Source organism: Vanessa atalanta, chromosome 7, assembly GCF_905147765.1.
Source record: "Vanessa atalanta chromosome 7, ilVanAtal1.2, whole genome shotgun sequence".
NCBI classification, from domain to species: domain Eukaryota; kingdom Metazoa; phylum Arthropoda; class Insecta; order Lepidoptera; family Nymphalidae; genus Vanessa; species Vanessa atalanta.
Genome location: NC_061877.1, coordinates 6,130,970 through 6,158,644, shown reverse-complemented (window position 1 = coordinate 6,158,644; position 27,675 = coordinate 6,130,970). Strand labels below are relative to the sequence as shown.

General features: G+C 31.7%; 1 protein-coding gene across 2 annotated transcripts in view; it reads right to left on the bottom strand.

Moving 5' to 3' along the window:
• The window catches only part of LOC125065469, a 59,093-nt gene that overhangs the window by 26,875 nt on the left and 4,543 nt on the right, over window positions 1-27,675 (bottom strand). The window contains exons 1-3 of one of the 2 annotated variants that reach the window (XM_047673062.1): window positions 13,834-14,127; window positions 12,440-12,922; window positions 537-4,423 (exon numbers count right to left, since the gene is read on the bottom strand). In XM_047673062.1, the coding sequence (XP_047529018.1) occupies window positions 537-4,423; window positions 12,440-12,902 (4,350 nt within the window). In that variant the 5' untranslated portion in view covers window positions 12,903-12,922; window positions 13,834-14,127. Of the gene's footprint in view, window positions 1-536; window positions 4,424-12,439; window positions 12,923-13,833; window positions 14,128-27,675 lie in introns of those variants that run through there. The other variant, XM_047673061.1, reaches the window with a different exon arrangement.

Below are 27,675 nucleotides of genomic sequence, written 5' to 3'. Positions count from 1 at the left end.
CGCGGCAAATGAGCTTGCGTTAATCTCATCGTATCACAGGTATCTTCTGATCTTATCTGAACACTAATAGATTTATAACATTTATGATCGCTGTTTTTTATCATAAAGATAGCTGTCATTGAATTTTTATTACTAATTGAAAGATTGCCTGAAGCAGAAGTTTATACTTTTTGATGTGACAACTAATTGTGATAAGTGGCTTTGCGTGAATTAAATGATAAATGGCGATTGTACGCCCTCTCGCGGCTTTTCGTAGAATCAATTACGTGTGGATGTTTATGTGTCAAGCAAATTTTAACTAATTAGTGAGTAAGCTTTATTTCGATCATGCAAATTAGAAAATATTTAAGTCTGTTCAATGTGAGTTTATGCTTATATTTACTAACCCGATTAACATATTTTATGAGTTAATATTGAACACTCATCTATAAGTTAAAATGTAAGTTAGCTATTGATTTATTTCCTGCGTTTATTGTACAGTTAGATGTATTATATATTGAAATAAATACATTGTAGTTTTAATTAATGTTTCTTACCTCTGCATCAGGAGCCGATGCTCGTCTCCTTCCTCGCCATAGTCGGTCTTCACTACCACTGATTGCCCCACAACTTCTTGAGTGTGACTTTTGAGCTGCCAAGTCGGCAACGCCTGGGGATCGCCTCGCTTCACACCCACCGCCACCCAATGTTCCCCGGGAGTCAGCCGCGAGCAGAGCTGACTCAAAACTACCACGCCATGAAAACCTTTCACAATCACTCGCAACACTTCCTCTACTCGCCGCAGCCTCGAGGATATCGTGAGATCGACTACGAGCTAAAGCTCCTGGCTCCGAAGCACTGTCATCATCTGTGCTCGGAGATGCACCACCTGATACTTCATGCATTAATGCTACCAGTCTACCGCCAATATGGCGCATTACTTTCCCAAACAACGGCGGCGATCCGTCTCCGGCTCGTCCCAACGTCGCCGCTAATCTTTGATAAGCGCCAACAGCATCTCGTTCTAGAGACCCTGCTTCACTATTTCCGCGATCAAACTCATCAATTATTTCTCTACAGCTGTCAGATATTTGCTTTCTTAATGCTGACCGGTTGGCTGCCGTACCTTCTAAATCGGATCCGGCGTAGTCTGAAGAGTCGTATGAATCACTCCACGTGTCTTCACTTGACAAATATTCTACAATTTCACGAACTTCCTCGTCTCGAATGCCGGGTACTGTTTTCATTAATCGAGTTAATTCACTTTCAAAATAAAGCAATTGCGGCGGCTTTGGCGGACGTGGACTTTCTGTATTGGATGGATTGGATGTGGGGGTTGAGGTTCTAACATTTGCCGTGTTAATCATTTGTTTAAAAAATTGACGCATTTTTGTCATCATGAGGTTCGTTTCCTCATCAGATGACCAATTATTAAAGCTATCTTTTCTTGTTAATGGACTCGGAGGGGGTCGGGATGAAAGGGGTCGTTCTGGGCGCTCATCAACATCTTGCCGCACCTCTTCAATTATTTCTTCCAGCTCAGTTTTAGGTTCGTGAGACCTAGCAAACTCTGAACTCGAGTCTCCATTCCTCAATAAGTCGTCACAGCTACCTACAAAACCACTATCTCTGCTTGTTTGTTTTTTTGACTCTGAAAGCTCAGATCCTAAGGGTGGGAATTCAACTCGTGGTGACGACCTTCCATCTTCTCCTTCTGAAACAGACCTTGTATCATCCCGAGTTTCCTCTGGAAATTCAACTGATTGACGCCTTTCGTCAGCTGGTGAACCTCGTGGCTTTTTACTTTTTTTTCTTTTTGTTTCACCTTGCATGTCCAATCTTTCAAGGGATTCATGCCGGTCTTCTGTTTCAGTACTAGAGCCATCTGAAATTTCCTGATTATCTTGAGAAGGTTCATCGCCAGTTAATAAGTTATCTAATGATGAAGAATGTGACCGAGGTGTTCCCCGAGCTCGAACTAACCGTTTTCGTCTTTGTTCGGGACTTTGTTTACCTTCACTATCGCTTCCAACACTTCCAGAGCCATCAGAATCACGTCGTTCTTGGTTGAAACCCATAAAACCAGACAAAAAATAGTTTTCTAAGCGCGAGGACACAAGTTCATCACTATCAACACTTCTTTTCGGTTGTTCCGTATCAACTATTGATTCATCACCCTCACTACAGATGCTTGATGTTTCCGATACTGGATCTTCATCATCCCGAACGTTCCTTCCATCCCCTAAGCCAAAGAAAAAATATTTTTCCAGTTCAGTAGCTGAGATGGGTCTTTGTTTCTTTGTTGTGGGTTCTGTTTCGCTCTCTTCGCAACTTTCTTCGACTATAGTATGCAACGTAAAATCTAAGGAACGTCTACAATATGCAAAATCGTCTCCTCGAGCGGGCAATGTAGCCTCATCTCCCGAATCTGAGTCCGAAGGTGAAGTGGCATCGTCGTGGCTAACGTCCTCAACCCACGAGTCGTCATCTGCGAGCCCCTCCTCGAGGCACACAACCGCCGAGAGAGTGTCGGCATTACTAACAACAGTCACTCCACCTGAAGGTTGCGCCGATTCGTCGTCGGATAATCGTTCGTTTGTATCGTTTTGTTGTTCACTAGCGCCCGGTTCCGGTTCGTTTTGCGAGTTTGTGTGATGCACTATAATGTCACGCATGAGCCGCGTCGTGTCTGACGTGACAACGGAGACACGATCGTGCGTTATCATAACGCGGCTCGTGAAACGCGCGGACCCGTCCGCTTCGGCCGTGCGCGAGCGGCAAACTGTTGTCGCTACAGGTGCGCCCGCGCTCCCCTCCGTCTCAGCGCAAACCGGCCGCGAACCGTGCATTTTCTCCTCCCCTTGGTCCTCCATTAATTCTTTCTTCAATAACTCACTGAGCGTGCGTTCAATACCTTTAAACAAGTCTATTTTTTCATCGCTCTGTGGCGGTAATGGTAATAAACTTGTATCCGCTTGTTTTAGTTCCGGCGAGGGTGATAGTTTTCGGTATGAGTCTTTTTCTATTTCATTTGATATGTTTTTATCGTAATTTTTATCAAAAGAACACTCGACCGACACTTTTATATTACAGTCCGAGTTAAATGAATTATCTAATGAATCGTACTCGATATTTTCTGATATGCCACTGGTCCGACTATTGTCTAAATTACTTTGATAATCCAAGCTATTCGTGTAGTCGTCACTAACTGTATTAAAACTATTGAATTTCTCACACATTTCACTTTGAAGCATGTTTTCATCGCAAAACTTTATAAAATTAGACTTATTACACTCATTTTCACAATTTTCTTCACTATTACTATCAAAATTAATCATAGGGTAATTTTCGGAAAAATTAACTGACCCTAGAATAACGATATTATCACTATTTCCCGAAATACTTTCATTTGCAACCCCCGGTACAATATTTATATTATTTTCTAAAGGCATTTCCACAGCCATTATTTCTAAGCTATCGGATTTTTTGTCATAAGAATCGTCACAGTCGATTCCACTGCTATCTGCATTATCTTCCATGTCCGAGGAAGAATCCGCAGGATTAACAACAAACACACGTGAAAATTGTCCACCTCCGCCCCCTGAGTCGTCAGAGTCTTCGTCCGATGTCGCTGGTTCTTCGGGGGCGCCACTTCTAAGGTCATAACTTCTCCGTGCAATTCCAGTCTCGGAATCACTTGAATTTGCAGATTCATTCGATGATGCAAACGCATTCTCCGCATCGAGGTGGTCTGGCATTGTTTCCACAGTTTCCGACAAAATTGATATAGAGTCTTCTGCAATTACTTTTATTCCATCTGACGTTTCATGTTCGACTGCGCGTTCGATAATGTTATCGTCCTTATCGTTATCAAGAGCCCTTGTTGGCACTTGTTGCTCGGACTGAATCGCTTTATCAGTTTTTTCTACAGTCATTTCGAGTCTATTTTGCGGTAAAACGGACGCGGTGGCGGCAGCGGTGACTGCGACGGCAGCGGCCGTCGTGAGACGGGCGAAAGCCGCAGCATCGAGAGGTGGAAAACCCGGATATGTATTCCAATGCGGAGCTGGCGGCGTCTGCGTTGGGAAAGCAAGAAGGGCCGGCCAAAGCGCCGCGGGAACCGGTACTGGCACGGGCACAGGGACAGCGACTATACGAGGTTCAGCTCCACAAGAACAAGTGCGGAGACAGGCTTGCGGTGTATGTTTTGTGGGTGGTGATTGTGGTGGTAGTGACTGCGCCGCCGATGCGCCCGGCTCGAAATAATCCCAATCACAGTCGTCGGGCGCGGGCGGCGCAGCAGAAGACGCGGTAGATGCTGAGTCTTCCGTGTCTTCGCGGCACGATGAATCGGAGCTTAGGAACACAAGACGGTAGTCTTCGGGACGCATGCGACCGGCCTCTGGTTCACTTACTTCTCCTTGTTCGTTATTGACGCCCCAATCTAAAATTAAAAGAAAATCTAATTAGAAATAAATATTACATAAACTATATTATGTATTCAAAAAAATATTTCAAATATGTAATAAAATGACAGCGGCCTTTGACGGAGCCTCTTGAGAGGGCGTTAAGTCTGGTTTATGAAAACACGTACAAAAACAAAATTAAGTTTTGTTTTTGTACGCACCTTTCTGGCGTTATTTTCTATTTATAGTTTTATTATTAGTTATCCTAGTATTATTATAGTATCTCTATGAAATAATAATATTTAACAACTATCGTAATCATTACAAGTACGTAGTAATATCTAATTGAAATTAGTAGCATGCATATAACAAATATATATGTAGTAAATCTAAGTTTAATGTTAAATAAAACAGAAGCGATTCCGTATAACTACTCCTGTAGAATATTGAAAGGCAAGCGTCGGTTTCACAAATTTGTATTAAATACTGTAAGGCGTTCTGCTCAAATGTTAAAGTTAGTTTCTTTGTTTATTTGAACAAAGGTTATTAGTATAAATAAATTAATTTCTTTATGTACGTAGTAAAAAAAAACCATCAATAACTTCTATAAAAGTATTCAAATATAATTTAATACTGAAATGTCATAATTAAATATTGTTATATGAAAAATGCTTTTAAGTACCTATTGTGTAAATAACAAAATACTGTCACGGTCATAAAAATATACTTAATTTATGAATTATAATACAATCACTAAAAACTGATAAGTAACCTAGTTAATTATAGTAAATATTATAATTTTTTTTTTATTATAATTTGCAACAACTAATTCCTAATTTGAATATTCTATATAAGCTTGTATTAAGTAGGTAATATCTATGTTTCATATATACTCGTATTTTGTTCGGATGTAATAAATAACTTCGAGTATATTTAAGAGAGGTAATATTAAACAAATACGTGTTTCATAATTTAATTATTACAGATAAACAAATTATCGGAACATTCATAATAATTAGTTATTAGCCGTCTTTGAAATAATTTCGAACAAACCATGTGTCTCACGCTATTTTCATATAACGTGAAATTACAATGTAAAATGCTCGTCTCTAGAAAGCACCACGGATGGGTGGCCCGTTCAGCGTCGTGAGTCGAAAGTAAGGTACCACACGAGTCAATATCATAACAAAATATCTATGATATTATCTGAATAGAGCAAGATTATTCCAAGTTTAAAATACAAAATCATAATGTGGGTGGTACATAAATTCATTTCAATTTTATGAGTTATATTTTAAACCAACCTTAATAAGGACATAAATTTATACTGAAAGTATAATATATGTATTGAGCAACATGACAAGAATGTATCATACTGTATCAAACTGATAACAAGAGACCTTAAGTAATGCCATGATTTTCAGTATAAATTAATGAAATTTGGATATTAATGACAGAACAATAGATGTTAAATTAGCATGCGATTATTAAAAATTCATATCATGTGCTACCTGTGACGCGACTTTAAAGTAGAGTTGCTATATATTTATATTACATTGTTGCAAACACGCCATTAATATAGCGCGTATTTACATAGTATTGACATCAATATAAAATCGGTATTGTAACGTGTTCAACGACACGAATATGTGGCTTATATTTATAAAATAAGCTTTATAAGAAAATTATTCTTGATGGTAAGATTCATTACATTTAACAATGAACAAAGGTAGCAAAATTAATTAATAGACAATTAACAAAAATTTATCACTTTTATGTTATGTTCTTAATAAGAGTAGTGTACAACCTAGTTATAAATATGTTAGGGTACTAAACAATGAAAGTAAGGTTTTGGACGTTGGCGCTAGCCCAAGGCTCTTGCGTGTGGGCCGAGAGGAGGCAGCGAGGCCAGGACACAGATTTAGCTTGTCCTTTCTTTATATAGAACTTGACTAGTTGGCTAGTTTATTTGGCAATAAGATTAATAGATTCAAATGTGACCATGGTACAGTTTTGTATTGTTTGTTTATGGATGAAGAATATATCTCGATTCATCTGTACTACTTTACTTTAACTACAACGTTTAACGAAAACCGATAGAAAAAATCGGGACTTCATCCCTTGTACCTAATCCATGGAAATATTCGTTCAAAAATTTAAATACTAATATTATCGATATTAATTTAAGACTAACAAAAAAAAAAGATAAGACGTCCTAAAACCTTTACAAAAACTTACACAGTTCTTTTATGTAATACTTTTTGTCTCGAAGATTTATGATTCTGATCAACGCGGTCCGCTGGATATTATTGTTTTATTCTACTAAGATTGAGGTGCACGTCGACGGTGAATATGTGCAACATGCATACATCGTGCATATTTTCTAAGCATAATCTGTATTGAGCCTTTAATATTGTTTTTGACTGGAAGTTAAAATTATATAGGAGTTTAGAGTTACCACCATAGTGATCGTAGATGCTATTAATCATAATAGCATATCATTTTGCTGATTTCGAACAAGTCACGAAAAGTCAATCAATTCACACGGACTGTCAGATAAAAAAGTTTTTTTAGGTCATCTTCACAATCAAGATCTATGCCATAGTAACAAAAGGCGTGATGCTGGTTTTACCTTACGTCATCTTAAGCCCATGCCGAATTGATTTCGTATTTGTTGGAAATGGTTAAACCCCATCTTATTTTATAGTAAGATCAGGTTGGGGTAAATTCAACGTTTTTGTAATGGTTTCTTATTTTAGACACACGTATTTAGACTTGTGTTATAGTAATTTCATGAAATTATATAGTTTGTTTATACAATAACGGTAAATAATCAAATGTGTTAAACTAATATCACCCTTAGATATAATATAGAACGACGTGTGGTTATACGATATTGGTTTACATACTGTATTCCTTTACTGGGTCCATAATCCATTTAAAGAGAACGCGAAGGGTTTCGTTACTAATTTACTTACAAAGGCAACTAGGTACGTTAGATAGAATTACACTACGCTGACTCACTTATTTCGTCTCTATCCAATTACCTGATATTAAACGGTTAAATATTTACTTACTTTTTATGAGATGTATTCAATAAAATTCCCATATACAGGTACGTCTTATTTAATCTTATTTTAATACAAAAACTGTATTGCAAACGCTACAATACTTTAAAAGAGTTATTGTTTAACGACATTCGGTATAACGGTCACAACACACACTAGCAACTTTACGACAACATAAACACACAACACAATTGTACAAACACATGGAACACAATTTTAAATGTGAAATATATTTTGTTCAAAAGAGTTTTTATGTTAAGTTTGGAACGTGTATTTTGTTTTGGCTTGTATGCGTAGGGCTTCGAACGAGCGCGGGGCTGAGCGCGCAAGCGGATGTGCGCAGGGAGCCGGCCGACTGCTGCGCTCACCGCGGCTAGTGTTGTATCTAGTTGTTCGACTATTTCGTTATCGACATGATTTTTTGGTGATACTAAGGTAATATACACATTAAATATAGTTAAGTTATTGATTTTTTTTGTCTTTCTACATGAATAATAATACATTAACTGAGAATATTAAGGGAAACCTCAGTAAATAGTCAATAATACATTTTACTATCCCCTTCGTAACATTACATTATTATTGTTGTTAGAGTAAAAATTAAAATAATCAAATATAAAAGTGAAGCTAAATATGCGCCATATTTAATGCGTACAAAGTCTTCAGTTTTGCTAAATTATTTAGTTAATTATTGTAAAACTACCGCTGCTGAAGCCGAATGATTGGCTGTTCCAATCGCACGAGAAATTAAGATAAAAATAAATAACATAGACACCGTATTAATGTGGTATCATTGTCGGGATCTTAAAAAATATATCGTTATCATTATGGATTCGTGCCAAAATATAGTTTTGAATGTTGGTAAAATTGTAATCGGACCTTAGTCTTAAAAAAATTAAGGGGATATTAGTAGTTTAGTGGGATATTACATGTTTTATAAATATAGAATAAAGATATATTAGACAAAGAACTGTTTGTAGTGCAAAATATGGCAGAGATATTAGCAGATTGCATGGAATATCTGAAATCTAAGGTTTGTTTATATGAACTGCATTTTCGATTGGATAGACTGTATATTCTAGAAAATCAGTTTTTCCTTTTTTCCACCGATTAAATTACATTTATGTAATTTTCGGTTTAGTGATTATCGTTTAAAAATTTATCGATACGAAATTTATCGAATTTTCAACGAACTAATGTCGTGACTCACTGGCGTCTCAACGCCAACAACAAAATAGAACTAAATGGTAAAAAGTCGTAAGTGACCTTTGATGATACACAAAAACGCTTTACCTCTATTGAGGGCCAAACTTTGGTGCAAAAAAGATTCACACACAGGTAGGCGGTTAAGACTTCTCCGAATATTCAGCACTAGAGGAACAATGAACTTGTGTTAGCAAACTAGCCCAAACAGCCTGCGAGGTAGAACTGTTAAGTATAGAGCCAACTTCAAATAAAGTATGATTCGTATGCTTGTGTAAGTAAAGCAGGAGACTGCCCAAGTACACATGCGTAACAATAACGCCGGTTTTAAAATACAAAAGATAAAACTGAATGTAATCAAAGATTACATTTTATTACTTTGTTGTATTGTAATTTATAACTTTACATCAATAGAAGATTTGTTAAAAATAAGTTCGGAGTTATATAACATTTAGCAATTACAGCTTAGCACCGGTCATTGGGCACGCGGTAACTCTTACATCTGCGTTAAATCGAGTTATTGTTGAAACAAAATTATATTAACAATTACAGCCAAGATTTAATATTATGTCATAAATAAAGAAGGTCAATACACTAGTGAAGGTCGAGAACATTTTTTTTCTTTACACATAATATATTTTAAAATTTAATTTTAATAATTATCATCGTAAGACAATAACTTTAATTAAAATAATTATTTAATAAATTCAATAAAACGACGAACATTTTTGTTATATTCATATTTAATACTTTGTTAAATCATTTCGTTTCCAAGACATGGGTTAAGAGACGAACATGTAAAAGACTTCAACGCTAGCAACGTTATAGGTACAAATTAACAGTTTAAATACGAATACCTAGATGTATAATATATGTGTATATTTTAGGAGAACAAATACATAAGATTTTATAACCCATTTTTAACATAAGAACTATGGGTATACATATAACGTAAGGTTATTACTATTAAAGCTATAATTTAAAGACTATTTTTCACATGAATTATTATCATTTTTTTATTTCATTTAACAAACGGTTATACGAGATGAATACAAGACTTATTTAAAATTGAATACATACAATTTTTTTGGTCCTCTTTCTCTACGTCTTTAGCACAGATAGTGCTTAACGGGAATTGTAATTTTTTAATTTTGTTGATTATGTAACAAAGAACTGTTAATGCTTTACCTTCGCTTAATAATAAAAGCGTTGCATTGGCCTATTCCCCAAGGGCATCCCACACGCATACAGCCTACAGGATGCCGACACTTCCTCTGCATAGATCACCTACCAAGACAGACATAATGATCTTGACTCGTAAAATGTATTTTTATAAAATACCTAGTCCTTTATAATTATATTCCTACAGCTCATAAAATTAATGGCAAATTAATTAATAGAAAATGTCCAAGGTTCCTTTTTTTTCATTCAAAGTTTTATTTTTTTACTTTTTGATTTATAATAATACGAAATTTATATTTATTATAATTATTTAAGTAAAACTACTTTTTTAATACCACAAAACCTTGCGTAAGCGCCACCTGTTGGTAACTCCGAACACTAAGAATATTAACAACCCATCGATGCCATGTTTACCTTACTATGTATAGATGGCAGGGTAAACTTAGCTAATTTAAAATTGTATTTTTAAAACATTTTCGTTGTTTTGCATCGAGATATTTAGCATATCCCTTTATATTTATAAGTCAAACAAAAATATACCAAGTAACATGTTATCTAATATTTTAATATGTAACTTGGTTTTTTATTTAATCTTTCCAGATTCACGCTAGAACTGTAATAATAAAAGTTTATGTTTTCAGGAACTTAATCTACAGGTATAGTATGTTTATCTTTCCCATGTTTTTCTTAAAAACGATTTTTATGGAATTATTATTTCATTTTTTTTGGAAAGAATTTTTTAAGTGAAGGATGTCAAAAATATTTGATCACTAAAACAGTATTTTGAAATTCTACAAACAAACAACAAAGTTTTCTTAAAATGCGAAAATACAATTTATAACTCTAAGATGTTTTCTTTTAAGTCACAGTAACCATTTTTCTTAACGAATAGAAAATAATACATTGCATATTTGTTATATTGAAACCACCAGTTGTAATGTTTTTTAATTTTACAACTCTAAAATTTGTTAGCATTTTTTAAAAATAATGTTTAAGAAATAAATATTTACAATGCCTAATCAGTTACGTTTAGAGTCAATGTTCTTATCTAAACACATTTGCGTTACTTTGGCTAAGACCGACACTCAAAATACCGCAGAGGTACAAAAAATTATCGTTATCGTGGTTGGTGATCTCTCCGTTCTAAGCCTAGAAGAGTACCGTGCTAATATTTCTTACGCCCGCACCTTTTTTAAGCTTTCATTATTTTAGTTATATCCCTTCAAACAACGTTTGGTTTTAATCATTTTTAAATACTTTAAAAAATGATTAAAACCAAGCCTTCAATAGGAAGAACTGCAATCATTATTAGATTTTATCACGAGGTTATTATCGTTATTAAAGGAACAAAAGATCAAAATTTTTTTAAACAAAATGAACTTTTTCTATGGATATTCTTGAGATATTTTCTTTATGGGTTTTTGTGAAGTCAATACATTACAGTACGACGTTACAAAATGACAGTTTATCTCAATCTATTTTATCATAATTAGTTATTAATCATAAACTATACAGCAAAATATTGTATTCATGTAGTTCATCTTAATTTTCAAACATAATATTAATTTACATAACAGTCTGATAAGTCCCTTCGCATCCATCGTAGAAAAACATTGAGCAACGTTTTTATACGACACGTGTGATTATGTACTGGTTACACAAACTATTTTCATACTAATTCAAATTCGAATGTTTGTGCAAATAATAAATCAATGTTGACTCGGTGATAATTTCCACAAGTCTGCAACTAAATTACCACGTGTTTAGTTACGATTGACTATCATATTACTAAAATGTATCAGTCTGAATTCAATAACCATTATTATATTTATAATCTACTTTCAATATACGGTACATGATATTTTTAAAGATCAACTTCACTTGATATAGATTTGTATTATAAATAGAGGTGATATTGCAAGAAATCACGACCTTTACATTTCCGAAGTTTTATGACGAAATAATTTAACATTGAAGTTGCATTTTCATTTGAATTGACGGTTTTTTTTTTTAATATTTTTTATTGTTTGTGAATATTTAACATAATTAGTTTCTTTTAGGTTCTTCTTTGCAAAATGACAATCTCAGACCGGTTGTAGCGGTTCAAGACATTGCGAAATTGGATAAAATATTCTGAGAATTTAAATTTATAAATAATTATCAACCATTCCATTTAAAATATTTTAATTATAAGACAATTTTTTAGTAATTATATCCTGTTTAAGAAGCTCTGAATTCATATGTGTATTATTGCATATAAAGTTATTTAGATGATCTTAATCTATTGAGATTCCCAAAGTACTCGAGCTTTATTCAAATTACTTTGACGTCTGAACACAAATGTCACATTTTGTTGTTTAAATGTCGATTAAAAAAATATGTTTTATTTCATTCGTTAGTCTACATTCTAATTTTACAATCCAGTTTATCTGGTCTAAGCACTGCTGGAAACTGGTTCATACGACACGAGTTTTTTCAGATAAATAAAACAGAATACGATATGATACCTTCAATACACTATGGATAGCGTTGACAATGCCCACCTCTACCTATTTGAGCGCGTCGTTTTAATGCAAATGTTCAATACAAAGAAAAACTTACCAAGGTTAGCTGGCGTTCGGCGTCGTCGTGCCGACGCTTTTCTTACGGCTATGGAGACCAATGAGTCCATTTCGCTTCCTGAGTCCCATCGAGGCCTTTGCGGCAAAGGTTGAGCCATGACACGCACATCATCCTCCGTATCTCTATCACTACTAGTCGGCGGCAGATTTGATTCGTCACTTTCAGGTGGCCCGGGCTCACCTTTCATCTTAAACACTGCGTTCATAGAAACATCTTCGAAATCGGCACACGAAATGGGGTAGGTCAAAGTCCTCTGTATGTTGCTTTTCTTGTGTCTCACTTTCACTGACCCCTCGGATAATGATCTTTTACCGTTCAATTTGTTCTCGCTTTTCGTGTCCCCTTGAGTAAATTTTAAGTCTGACGGCGATAAAGATTTTTTTCTAGAATTACGCCTTTTCATGCTCCGCTTTGGTCTGCTTGATTCTTTTTGAGCCTGCATTGTTGCTGCATTTGCGCGATCTGAAAAAATGTAAGTAGCTGTTTATAAATTGACTTTATTTTCATTTCACCGACATTAAACAATACGATTAATTACAACAATTATTTAATTATCTATATAATTTCATTAATATTTTGTAATAGGTTTGATAGAAATAGCTCTATCAATTATTATTTAATGTGTAACAACTGTGTAGAATGTGTAAATGAATCGTTAGTATTATTATTTTGACAATGGCTTTTAATAACGCCATTGATTACGTTTTTTGCTAATGTAATGAATAGCGGAGGACTTTGATTCGTGGTACCTTATATAATAAATTAAATAATTATTTCCATAAGCACTAATTAGTTTATTAAGTAACTAATTATGAAATATCAGTTATGTATAGTTTTGTATTAATTTTTATTTTCAGTAATTTTCTAATTAAAATAAGATATTTTATAGTAACAATGTTTAAATTTAACTATTCTATGTTAAAGTATCCACTAAATTTTATCTTATTTGACATTTTACTGTTTTTGTTTATAAACAAAGTTCAACAATCAAAGAAGTACACAGTTCGATCGTTATTAAAAACAAAAGCTTTGATTATTTGATTTGAAATCATAAAAAAATAAATACTCAAATTTTATTGAAGAACTTATAGAAAATAAACAGAACCTATTTATTATATGAAAAACGATTTATCTTAATAAGATTATATTGATAGCAATAAGAGTATATAGTATTTTGACGTGTAAACAATATTATATATATCAATAATTTCGTACTATAAATATTTAATGAGTAATTAGTTTTAGTTCACTTGTTTCTCTGACCTTTCTATTAGAATTCCCTTTGTTTTTTACTTACATTTGCTTACATATTAATAAATGAATACATTGAGAAGATGGAGAAATGAAAAGTTAAATACATATAGCAACAGTACCTTTCAACACGAACCACAACCGCAAACCGAAGAAATATAATATTATCTACACTGCATCCTATCACTTCAATTTCACTAAACAAACGTACGTCATTAGGACGTTATCTACGCGAAATAAAAATTAAGATACCGAATCGTATTATAGAAAACAGCGGCACATAGTTTGTATTCTAATATAGAGACAGTTGGTATTTCATGTTGTAGCTATGTGGGATTGCAAAATGAAACATTGCTCGTCAAAGGTCGCGGTCTAGAGAAGGTAGCGCGGTAACGTCCATAGCCAACGGTTCTGAACGTTCAACTGGCTGTATAAAGTGAATATACACAGTTTACAGTAGACACGACGTAATACCATGAACTGTTGTTTGTGCTTGACAAGACGATATTTTTTACGAGGCGATTTTCATATTCAGATAAGTAAAATAACATTATTAGAAAATACTCAATAACTGTTAATTAAAAATATAAATCAAAACATCTACATAATAAGGCAAACAGAAAAAAACTGACACTGTAACTTGTTTTGAGAGACCGATAAGATAAAAAAGATAAAGAAATATTTACATCGTCTCATCGTCGATCGGTTTTCCTCGTATTGTGTACGAAATTAATTTACTTTTATAATCAGTTTATACTCTTTTAAATTCATTTATATTTTATTTAAGATATTCTTAATCTTACGTAGTTTAATATAAAGTAGTTTTAGTTAAATTATTCTGTTAATTTTTTGGATATACGAGACGTATGAATATCGAAAAAAATTCATTCAAATTTTTTGTGAGTTGTAAATATGATATGTTTTATTACAATTGAGTTCAATTTTACTGATATTTTTATAAGACAAAAAAGTTTTTATATTTTTTCGTCAGTCTGTAGTGCGAATGTGAAGTATTTTATCAATCTAATGGCCATCCACATTAAGAGACCAATTAACGGAACCATGTTAACCTGAATCAACCGGAGAGCATCTGTTAACCTGAATTGGTCTTGCAACAGGCTGTAAAATAGCAGTTTTACGGCAAATACAACAATCTTGGATAAAATATTCAACGGTTGATTTAAAAATAATTTCTATTGAGTAAAATATATTTGTAAACAAGAGAGAACTAATCGAAGATTGACTGACAGACAACTTTAAATATATTATGTCGATATTAGAGTAACTTTTATAACAAACAAAATTCTATGGCAAATATAAATGTAAGTTTAAGCGAATTTACACTCATAATTGTGGGGGTAATCAGAGTAACGAGTGTATGACAAGTTCACGTTCCCATAAAAAATCAGTCAGGTTGCAAGTTTCCCATGCCCTCAGACAATGCGGGTCGGTATCGTATGGTCTATGGCTCTTTGTTTGCTCGTTTTATCACTTGTTTAGTTTTCCTCGCCTAACACCTTCAACTTGTAACTTACTTCGATTTGACTAAATTACTCTTTAAAGTAATTAACTTCTAGCTTGTATTCATGTTTTAAAAATAGTATAATGATACAATTATTTAACTAACTCATGATTGTTGCTATTTTATATAATAGTCTTTTACTAGCAATAGAAACAGATTTTTATCATAACAACGATATAACAAAACGACGACATCATACTTACTTACATCACAACAACGTGAGAACGAATATTTTAATGTAATTAGCTTGTTTAATTGTTTTAAAAATTATATGGTTCAAGGTTAATGTTTCTTTTTACCAGATCCATTTTAAATTATGTTTATTATTAAACTTTATGTATTTATTATTGAATAATTGATAAAAAGAACAATCAACGGGTTGAGAAAAATGTACATTTTATTTTATTGATTAATTCAAATCACGGAAGCATCTATCTGCAGCATTTTATACAGGCGGAAAAATATATACAAACAGATGTGTCATGGTAGGGTACAGTAATTATCAACGGATCACAACGCGCAATATTACGATTATTAGCCCTGTGCTAAATAACTGTTGCGGAAATTATGTACGTAATTAAAATATATTACTATGCACTCATAATTGCAGACCAGCATGTATAATAGCGTTAAATATGACTTAAGTGCAAGGTATTTTGAACAAGACCTTAGCCTATTAAATGGTTGATCATCAAATGTGACTGTTTAACTGGGCCCGTATATGCTCTACCGCTGGGCAAACCATTATTAAAGAACATATTTAAAGCTTATTTCATTATAATTGGATATGTATGTATATTTTCATAACAATATGCTTGCTTCGTGTGTTTACTTCACCACTTACACCATGAATTAAAAACGCATATTAAGCTCACGTAAATACAATATAACTTTATAATATTTATCCTTATAAATAATAAAATATACATACGATATGACATAATGGTATTGTATCGTTTCATATATCGTAGAGAATCCAGTTGACAGATCCCTACCAATTAAAGAGAATAGTTTTTTCATACGAATGAAATGTCGTAAAGTAAAATTAAAAAATGTTTATATCAGACCAAATACTCGCACATATTTGCCTAAAACTATGTTACTTAAAGGATTATATTAATAAAAAATAAAATGAAGGCAATCAATCGTTACGTACGAAATATTTATATATATGTATGTACTCGAATAATTAATTAACACAAAATATTTATGAGATAATAAAATTATTTACGCTAACGAAAATCAAATATCCATTATTTTATTACTGTTGTTATATTTGTATCTTCACAGATATGATACACCAAAGGCACGAACTTCGGTGTATCTAATCTTTAATTTGATTTTTTTTTATTGTAATCTGTTTGCATCAAAGTGTATGTATTAGGACTATTTTTGTTTGGAATAAGGTATTCGTATACAATATAAATTGTGAAGTGAAATGCCATTTTAATGATAAGCACTAACCTTGACAAGCACTTGTCAATTAATACAAGCTGCATTTCCTTAATAATTATACTGTTGATATTTTATTTCAGTATAGATATATATCTACATATAAATCTTCTGTAAGTGTGTATGTAACTGAAGCCCTAAACGATTGGGCCGATTTTGATGATTATTTTGTGGTTATATGAGTGGGTTCCTGGTTGGTTTAGATTTTGCCCGGTAAGTAGAAGTAAATACAATTCTTATATCACCTCGATGAATTAGGACGTGCAGCTAGTTTAATTATATCTTTACTTACTAAGTTTCAATACAAAATAATGCGTCTTTTCAACGTGACACAAAAAACGAAGCATGGAAATTATAGTTATTGACAAATGTTGATCAGAATTTAATAATAAATGCATTATAAGAAAGAATTTAAAATAAGTAAAAAATTAGGACTAAGAATATTATGTACCAATACATTTTTAATAAAAATATATGAACGTGATTTAAATAATAATATTATTACTGTAATAAAATTCTCATTATATAATTAGTGCCTGGAATGGAGTAGAGTAATATCATATCTGCTTTCACATCATATATTTGTATTGAATATCTAGCCGTAGTTATTCTTGGTGTGCAGCCTTCCTGTTTTATCTTGAAGCCTTGTAATCAAAGATCTCACCTACCTCTTTTTTTACTTTCACTAGTTAGCTAGTTAGCGATTAAACTTTTTCCGTTATTCATTTTATTAATATTTAATTGTTATTTTGAACTATGTTGTGGGAGTCGTCAGTTAATTTTAATTTTACGAGAATTTATCCATCTATTCATAGTTAGATATAGTATCCACAAAAGAACCGTCTTAAAGTTAATACCTGCAGATAATCTTTTAAAAGAAAACAAAACAAAATTAACAAGAACTGCTTACATGTAACTATGCATTTGTTCTTGTGATAGTATTGAAGATATTCTTAAAAACGATTACAAATGACAATATATTTAAATAAAGATTTCATTTCAGACATTCATTTTTTGCTTATCTGTAATGGAAAAAAAAATAATAATAAGTGTGTGGTCGGGAACTTTTTTGTAAACTTTTTTAATACCTACGATTTTCTAATACATTGTTTGGATGTATCTCCTAAGGTCAGCCAGCGTCAGCCTAATGGAAGCATATAAAACAGTTTTTTTTTTACCATTACATACCCGTAGACATTTAGGTAGATATTTAGTACAACATATTTTGTAATTTTTTTTATATAACCACCTTCCTCGTTTATCGTTCTTTTTTATTACTGATCATCAAAATCCGTTAAGTTATTTAGAAGTAGTTGGCAGAGATACAGACAGAGACAGAAAGCGACTTTGTTTTATACCATTCACATATGTGAAAGTTTGGATGAATAAATATTTCTTAATCTATCACGCCAGAACGACTAAATGGATTTGAATGGAATTGATATAGATAGAACAGCAAATACATTGTATCCAGGAGTTTTTCACAGAACAAGGCATCGATGTGCCTTTCTGCCTAATATGCCTGTTTAATAAAGATGGTATTTGTTATCTCGAAGATTTGCAAGGTTCAATAAGAAAATATTTATTTATTTGTAACCAATAAAGTCTAAAACTACTGAACGCATTTAATAATACTTTCACCATCAGAAAGCTTACATAAGCAGAAATAACATAGGCTATATATTATAATGGTATTTGAGGAAAAAGGGATACCGAGTTGTGTTATCCGCGTGCTCTGACTAAAGGGTCCGTGATACATCAATACTATGTATTACGATTAGTATATTAATAAAAATTAATAAATCTAAAACAAAGTACAATATAATACAAGTATAAATATTTCTATAATTTAAACAAATAAGTTAACCATGATAGATTTTATGTTAAATATAAGTTAAAAGCAGCGAAAAATCACTAGTATCACAATACGCACAAACCTGCAAAATTTAGTACTGCGTGCCGTGGGATCTAACTTTTTGGAAATATTTTCTATCTTTTATATAAATACTAGCAACCCGCCCCAACTAGTGCCCCGGCTTAGTATGAGTGCAAAGCTGATACTTTAAATAACTACAGAATGTCTTACAACGTTCAGTTTTTCAGTCATTAGACAATTTATACAAACCGCTATGTCCATGCGTTATAAATTTGTAATATCTCCGAAAATACTCATTTAAATTACATGCTGTAAAGGGCCATATTGATATGTATTTAACGCATTTTAATTGGATAAGGATTATTGCTGTATTGCTTAAAATCGCATCGAAAATAAGCTATTATTTCTCGTAAAAAGTAAAGGATAAAAAATGGTTATTGTGGGTTATCTAAGCTAAGAGATACACTTATACCATTGCAAACTTTTTTGAAGACCTTTATAAGTTGTACAATATTACAGGTGTACAGTACTATATTACTGATCTTTCTCGTTCAGCCAGAGTTTGCAATGTAAGCGCAAAAAATGTGTTTATTTACGACATCATTTCAGAACCCTCTAATATTATCAGTGTTTTTCTACCATATTGTGCATGTATTATACATATAAACCTCCTCTTCAATCTATCTATCTATCTATTAAAAAAGCCGCATCAAAATCCCTTGTAAAATTTTAAAGATCTAAGCATACACAGGGACAGCGGTAACCGACTTTGTTTTATACTATGTAATGATGTAACAAACTGAATTATATGCGGTCGAAGGCGCGGTTTCAACTTGTTTTCTATTTTTCTACAATTCATCGTTGAAACCATTGTTATTTTGCTAAAATATTATTTGATGTTATTTATTTTGGGTGTAAAAAAATAATAAAATACTTATAGTATACATATTTTAAAACACAAATTAATAATAAGTTGCATCTGACAACTACTTATTTATACATGCAAATTATATGCGTTATATGACAGGATGTATCAATTCTTACTCAACATAGTAACTTGGATATCTAGGACAAGTAAATGGCAATACCTATTACCTACAATGTAAGCAAAAAATTAAGCTACTACAATATTTTTTTTAATGTTTCCGTTAGTAATATTAAATAATAATCAAGAAGGGCAAATGTTCGGAGCTCGTGTTTGATTTATTACTGCTCTATTGTAAATTGTTGATAATTTAATAATAAATAAAAAATACTAGAGCATTGTCCATATAAATAATATAAAAATATTTATCAAAAGTCGAAGGCAATGCTACAGATTAAACAATAGATTAATCATAAAACAAACTGCAACGAGTCAAAGTTTTTATCGTACAAAATTTTACGGTAAAATTTATTGTATTTTTTTGCAAAATCGGAGAAGTTTTTAATAGACTAGGTACCTCAAATATAACGTTTACTCGGACAAGCGACTTTTTCTGTGACATTTACTAAAAGTTAATTATTATTATTGATCAACTAATTGTTTAAGTTCTTATAATAAAAGTACCTATATTATATTATGGTCCAAGGTAGAAGAAAAATGTTACCATTTAAGTATTTTAACAAAATTTAATCGAGGAATAGGATTCGGTTACCGTTTTGTTTTAATAACCGACAATTTGTAGTATTAGTAATCTATTAGATTAACTGACATTGTCGGAAACAGTGGACGGTGAATACATAATTGCCTGCATGAAAATGTTTATTAATAAGAGAAATTTGATTTGAATTCCATTTCATGCATTTTCATCTCAATATCCGTAATTTCAGTACTAATATGTCCACATGTATTTTAAGTATTGCTAAAACATTTGTAAATTAATTTAAAAATATTTAAACAGAACATTCATGGTATTAAATAATTCAATTAAATTAAAAATGAATCATATATAGAACAAATGAAAAGGAAATAATAATACAAAAACTGTTAAAGATAAAATTAAAATAATAAACGAGCTAGTGAATATGCTGTTTAGTTCGATATATATTTTTTTAATGTTGAGTTGAGATAGCTATTTTTTAAAGATAAATAATTCAATATAGTAAAATTTTACTTTACTTTAATATGTTTTGCTTACAATTCGTTTATATTTACTCTTTGTACCGACATTGAGTTCGTTAACGAAGTGTGAAGATCGCGGACAATAGTGACTGAATTGTAGACACTGCTGATGTAGAACGATCTTTAGTTTTTACTGGATTACGTCTTCCGTCACGCACACTGGTCTTGTTAAGAATTTATTTCCTATACATAAGACCGAATAAAAACCACAAGTCTATTGAAATGTTAATCATATAAACAAATAATGAAAATGTAACAGGGTCGTATTTCATCATCAAATATTATTGTATTAAAACATAATATACTACGTCTATATAACATAATGATTACAAAGTTATATAGAAAATAACTTACATTTTTTCTTTGTATAAATAATTCACTCAAAGAAATATGTACCCATAAGGTAGATAATTATATAATGCTGGGCTAAAGCCTCCTCTTCCTTTGAGAACTTTTTCCATTCTAGAATTATATAAGTATCTTTTAATTTTGGTACATAAAATTGAATTCATCATCATTCAGTCATTTTTTTATTTTATTTTTTATACGGAATATTTTAATAAAAATGACATAAAATTATAAGAACAATATATTTCTATATCTATATACAATACAAACAAATAAATTGTACAATATAATCTAGCCTTTGATACTGTCGAAACCTAGTCTGTTCTGGAAGTCGACCCGACTTGGACTCCTTGCAAGAATACCAAGTCGATTGACGATACGTCGAGGTGATGATGTATGTATTTTTGAAGTCGCAACGATGATCATCCCAGTACATAACTAACAGACTGATAAAATCCATCTACGCCGCGGAGTGAGACAAGGTGATGTTATATCGCCGAAACTGTTCACCAACGCTCTGAAGGACATGTACAAGAAACTAGACGGGGAAGGTCGTGGCATCAATATCAAAAAATTATATAATGTTATTGTTGTTGATAATTACAATAAATAAAACATCTTATTTTCATTTTATAATTCATATGTTTTTGTGAAAATTTTATTTATTTAGCTAAATTTAATGTGATTTGAAAATAGCATCGTTTACAAATCTTTATATTATATTATAATATTCAAATATGTATAATGATTTTCGTCAATATAAGGATATTTTAATAACAATTTTAAACCAAGGATCAGAGTTTCCAAATACACATAGATAGAGTTAGATGTATATAACATGCAGTGACATAACTTTATAATTGTCCGATTATGAAAATTGTATTTACATATTCAGACAATTATATACTTGGAGGTCTTTACGCACCAATGATTAATTAATGGTAAACATTATAATGCTAAACGTGAATAGTAAGTACCTACCTATACAGATATAAGATATTTATTTTTTGTAATAATTGTCACTAGTCAGCAGTCATTTTATATATTAGGTTTAAATATTTTTTATATGATACGTCATACGATACTTTTTATAAACTCAACGATACGATACATAATTATTTTTTGCGTATTATTAGTAGATCATTACATGTATGAATACGTTTTATATACTTGCATTCCAAGTACTCATAGCATTACTTTAATTATTTTTGACAAGCTTTGATAAACAAATGATTGCTTGCTAATAATTATGCATTTACAAACGATGATAGAGCTAAGCTCTGTTTAAATTGTCTGTTTCCCTATTTCTTTGGCCACAATCCAAATGATATGTACCATTACATATTGAGTAGTGCGTAATGGCCTTTAAGTAAAGTTTCCATAGTAAAACATGTGTTGCCCACATGCATTGTTTTCTAGTTTGTCACCTTGATTACGCTACCTCTCTCCGAATACTTGTTACAAGGCCATAGCTTCATTAAAATTAATAATCATACAGTTATGAACAACAAAATGTACCTATGGCCGTGAATGTTTAAAAATTCATTTCTAAGAGTTTAGCTTTAAATTGTAAAATGTTCGCTACTGTGTCATTTTTTTAATATACTCGCGGTAAGAATCCTACAAATGCACAACTATACAATAGACTAAATTCTTTATAGCCGACATTAAAAAAGAAGGAGCATTACCTGAATATTTGTACACTAAGCTATATTTTGGAATAATGAAACTGCGTGTCTATGGCAAGACACATGAAGATATTTTTATGAGATTTATTACAAAACCTTTTTTTATAAAATTGGTTAAAATCTATCTGGTATCATCATCATCTTCATCATCATCCTTAGTAGCTTTTTTTTTTAATATCATGTTCAATCTTATTTTAAGGATAAATATTTATCCAATAAAATCAAAGAAGAAAATCCTCGTCCGGATTCTTAGTTTTCTAGTTAAAAAATATAATATTATAACTATATATTGTAATCATGGCTCAATCAACAAATAACTTCCTCTGTTTACGTAAGTTGCGTGTTTGCATTTTTTACCCGAACCATCAGATAACTTAAAAGTATATAAATAACTTATCGTAAGTTAATGCAAAGTGCAGTTAAATTCGCTTTCTCTTTTGTAGTACTAAAGTGTCTCGATACTAACAATATACTTGTTGGTACCTTACTTATTCTGTTATCTTTGTTTAATTGTGTGTCTCACAGCCAGGCGAATCTCTATCTTTACCCGGCGGCTCTATGGTTTCATTTTTGAGGAGACTGTTTGGAGTTTACCCCACTTCGCTGCTCCAATCCGGCTTGGTAGATGTTTTGTTTCAACGCTGAGTGCGCGATGAATTTATAAAAATGAACATTTAGCAGTGCTTGTCCGAGTTCGAACTCTCAATCTTCAGTTACGATTCTTGTATTCTAATTACTGGGCCATTTCGACTTGTAATATATATTTTTTTTATCAGTCCCAACTGGTTCACAAACTTTGTCAAATTTAGTATTAGGATTTAAATAATAAAGCTTTATTCATATCTAAGCAAAAAATCATATCCTGTCGTTCATTTATATAAATCTTTATAAGAACATTTAGATTTTTTTGTAAATTTATTTATACCATTGTGTTTGTTGACATTTTCGTTATATACCTATTATTTTTTAATTTAATACTATATTAATATTATTGATTAATTTAATGTTATTTCTAGTTTTAATTTCGGCGAATCACATAGAATGAGCATTTTAAACAGATAGCTTAGTTTTCTAAGTTATTTAATTATTATTGCTTATATATTGCAACAGAACAACAAAAGTTTATGAACAGTAAATTAAGTTGCCAAGGACGTGTTAGTAAAAATAAGTCTGAACTAAAGGATGATCAGATTAAAAGAATGAAGGAAAAGAGAATCCTGTGTTTGCGCACAAACAGAAGCAGGTCATATTTTAATGTATTTTTTTACGGGGGAACAGACAAATGTACAAATTTATTAAATTTTTATATTCCCGACACATCTTCTTCATATTATGTGATAATGGAAATCTATAAACTGACTTAGTGTCAGGCCTGATTGTATTCTACACTTATTAAAAAAAAAACAGTCGCTACTAACGACTGTCTGCATCGGGCACAAATTATGAAAGCAATATTGAAACGACTTATCTTTTAGGTGTTCTTACAGAACATTCACCTGTCGAGATAAATATAGAAGGGCGACATTTCTGTGTGGACCGTAGTCTGAGTGCATTGAAAATATGTTAGTATGCGTGCCGATTTGTAGAAATAACGGAACAGACCAGTTGACTATCTATAGATCCATTTATTGATTTTGTTTAAAAGGCTCTTGTTGAATTATAATCTTTAACAGATAACGCTGGTTTTTTATTTTTTTACATCGAGACTGTACTTCGCTAAATAACTTTTACTCTTTTAAAATAAGGTATCTATAGTTAAAATACATTTGGGCTTTCTCTTTAATCAGGTGCAAGATATTTCAAAGTTATTCTATCATTCTCATGCATAGTCCCTCGATAATAGCCTTTATTGGAGATTATTAAAGGTTATGGCAGGCATTGGCCTAATATACAAACATACTTAACCATATCGATATGTACTATTTTATAAGCTTCATTATCATAACCTCTATTTTTTGGGTCAGACATTGTATCGAATATTATTTATTATAACTGTCCAGCATACGTGAGGTAGCTAGGCTTCATCGTGGATACGAGTCGTGGTTGCAATAGACGATTAAATATATTTTTAAAACAATTAAAAAGTCGTTTTAGCGCGCCTTTACTAATTGGTAGCATAACATCGTGATTTTCAAGAATATTATGTGTTTCACTAAATAAAACATGCAACACATCTACATTAGTAGATATATTTCAATAATTTTACCTTCCAGAAATTATACTTTTTTCATATTTAATACAATTTGTATATTAATAGAATTTGTTTACATAATGATGGCTTCGACATAACAATCAATATATGTCTTATTTTTTATTTTTTTTCATTTCTAAACATTTGGTTCAGCTTTAAAAGAAGTATTATTTATCTATATATATAAATCATGACTAAAAGATTGCATCACCATATGTAACATCTTTTAATCGCTTAAACAAAATGCAATGATCTCAGTTTATCTGTAGGTATGAAACGACACGCAACAAAACTCGTGGGATTGCGTAAAGGATTCCAAGCAATTTTTAATAATATTTTTTCTATTATATATTTTATATTATCATTTGAAAATTATAGATTAGAATTGTACAAAAAGAGGCTCTATATTGTTTGATCATGAATGGCACTGGCGTTGATGTTAAAAAACTTTCTGAAAACGACGAAATCGATAGATATGCAGGGCTCTGATTGCTATACTAATATTTTTTTTCAAGAACAGGTGATTTTTAAAATTAGTTTAAAGCACGATGTGCAGCTTGGAAGACCGCGATTTTTCGATTAATGTCATTGTTAAGAACTGCAGAAAATGCCAGTATTGAACCTAAAATGCTATTACAACAATACTATAAGGTGTATCTATAAGCTATAAAAATGAATTGTATGTTTGTTCAATATGAGTTCCTAAATCATGCACTCTGTTGTGATGAAACATAAAACATAGTGATATGTTCTGAGTACGCATGCGAAGGTACTGCAAAAAAAAATTTTTTTATTGTATATATAATATATGTTCAATAAAAAACTCTTTATTTAGACCCGATTCTACCCGTGCGAAGCCGCAAAGAGTATGTTATAAAAAGTCTTTACATATTACACAATTATAATATACTGTGAATATCATATGGATTTTGAAATTATATAGCCATGAAATTACTTAAATCAATTAATATTATATAACAACTGAGACCCAATTGCTTTCACATAATTTGAAACAATAGAGCTTGCCACAATTATCAAGAACAGGTGAAATTGACGACTGATTTCAATATTATGTGAATTTCACTCTGCATCTGAACATTGCACGCATGTATCAAATTAAAATCAAATGTTGCAAGCAACACTGCAAGTTTTATAGGTATAAGGTAACACATATTTGTGCAATTTATAAGACTAATTGGTATTAACATAAAATTATGCAAAACATACGTTTTAATGGAAATTAAAGAATAATTCGACATTATATTACAAATTTTAAATTCGTCAACATAAATCTAATTAAATTTCCAGGAAAAAAGGCACTGTCTCTTATAAACTATATGCATTTCATTCATATTATATATTACGATAGGCCAGTGGGAGTGAGGGCGACGAGGGCAACGTCCGGGCTCATACTGTTTGCTGCGTTGCATACATAATAGCCTAAGCAATACTAGTATAATTATTTACTCGTAAACCACATATTTAAGTGACGCTGACCAAGGAAAGCATTAAATCCGAATTATAAATTTAATGCTACTATTTCAATTGATGACTTAAAACCAGTGTAATAGATGGGTGAAACAAGATATAAGAGGCAAATTCAATAAAGCCACCTTCTTGTTAGTAGTTATATTATTACAGCCAATTCGCAAGTTACACACAAATGGGATTCATTGGGACATTTAAAGGATTATTATAAAGTATAATAACAGTTGACATAAAGGCACGTTTACACAGTGACTTGATCATGAATTAGTATAAACGATTTTACGTACTGTTAGTTAAATAGTTACACGCGTCCCGATTCCTCTCATAGATAAGATCTTAAACAACCTAGAGCATATTTTGTATTTTACATTGCATTTTTATATCTACTTCCAAAGTCTGTGTATTTAAAAGAAGCCTGTCCTTACTTTTTTTTACTTTCATGATGTTGGCATTACTTCTGTCCTTTTTGTTGTTGTTCTAAGTTACCATGTTTAGTTCTACATCACATAACCTTCATACGTGATCACGATCATGATGAGAAGTATAATGCTTATGTTAATTACATCTCCTACATTGTCATTGCAATAAGTAAAGCTACAAGTCACAGCACATGTAACTGTACTTATAAAAGACAAATATGTTTATGCTTGTGATAATGTTTTCTAAGTCATTTATTATTATGTAAATATTTAATATACAAAATGAAAGCAGAAGCATAATATTTTATTATATTCAATTACTATCGTATTACAGTACGTCTCTCAATCACATAAGAATATATTTTATTCTTATTTATTATACGGTTTCTATGTGAATAAAAGTATTTGATACAGATCCGTAATAAAGGTCTTTGTTCCCACTGTTAACGGTTCTAAATTGACACAGGAAGCACGATGGTTTTATAGCGACAGTTAGTAATGACAGGTAGCGGATACTCCTTGCAACATAGCTCGAAGATGACAGACGGAGCAAGCTACAGCACGACCACTAACCGCTAAATGTAGTAACAAGCAGAATTATATTTATTCAACGTAAATGAAGTATAATATCTTACACAAATTAAAAAGTTACTTCCAAGGTAATTTTTATTTTAATTGTTATTGTGAGTGCCCAGTACTTCCATAAATAATTAATGCGATGAATGCGAATTATCAAAGTGTTTCTTGTGTAATCCCTTAAAAGGGGTTTAGACGGCTAGATTAAATGATATAATTTTTTTTTCCCCTTAAAATCAAAATTTCGCACGCCCTAACATTCTAAATAAATGTATCATTGTACATATACCAATTTATGTA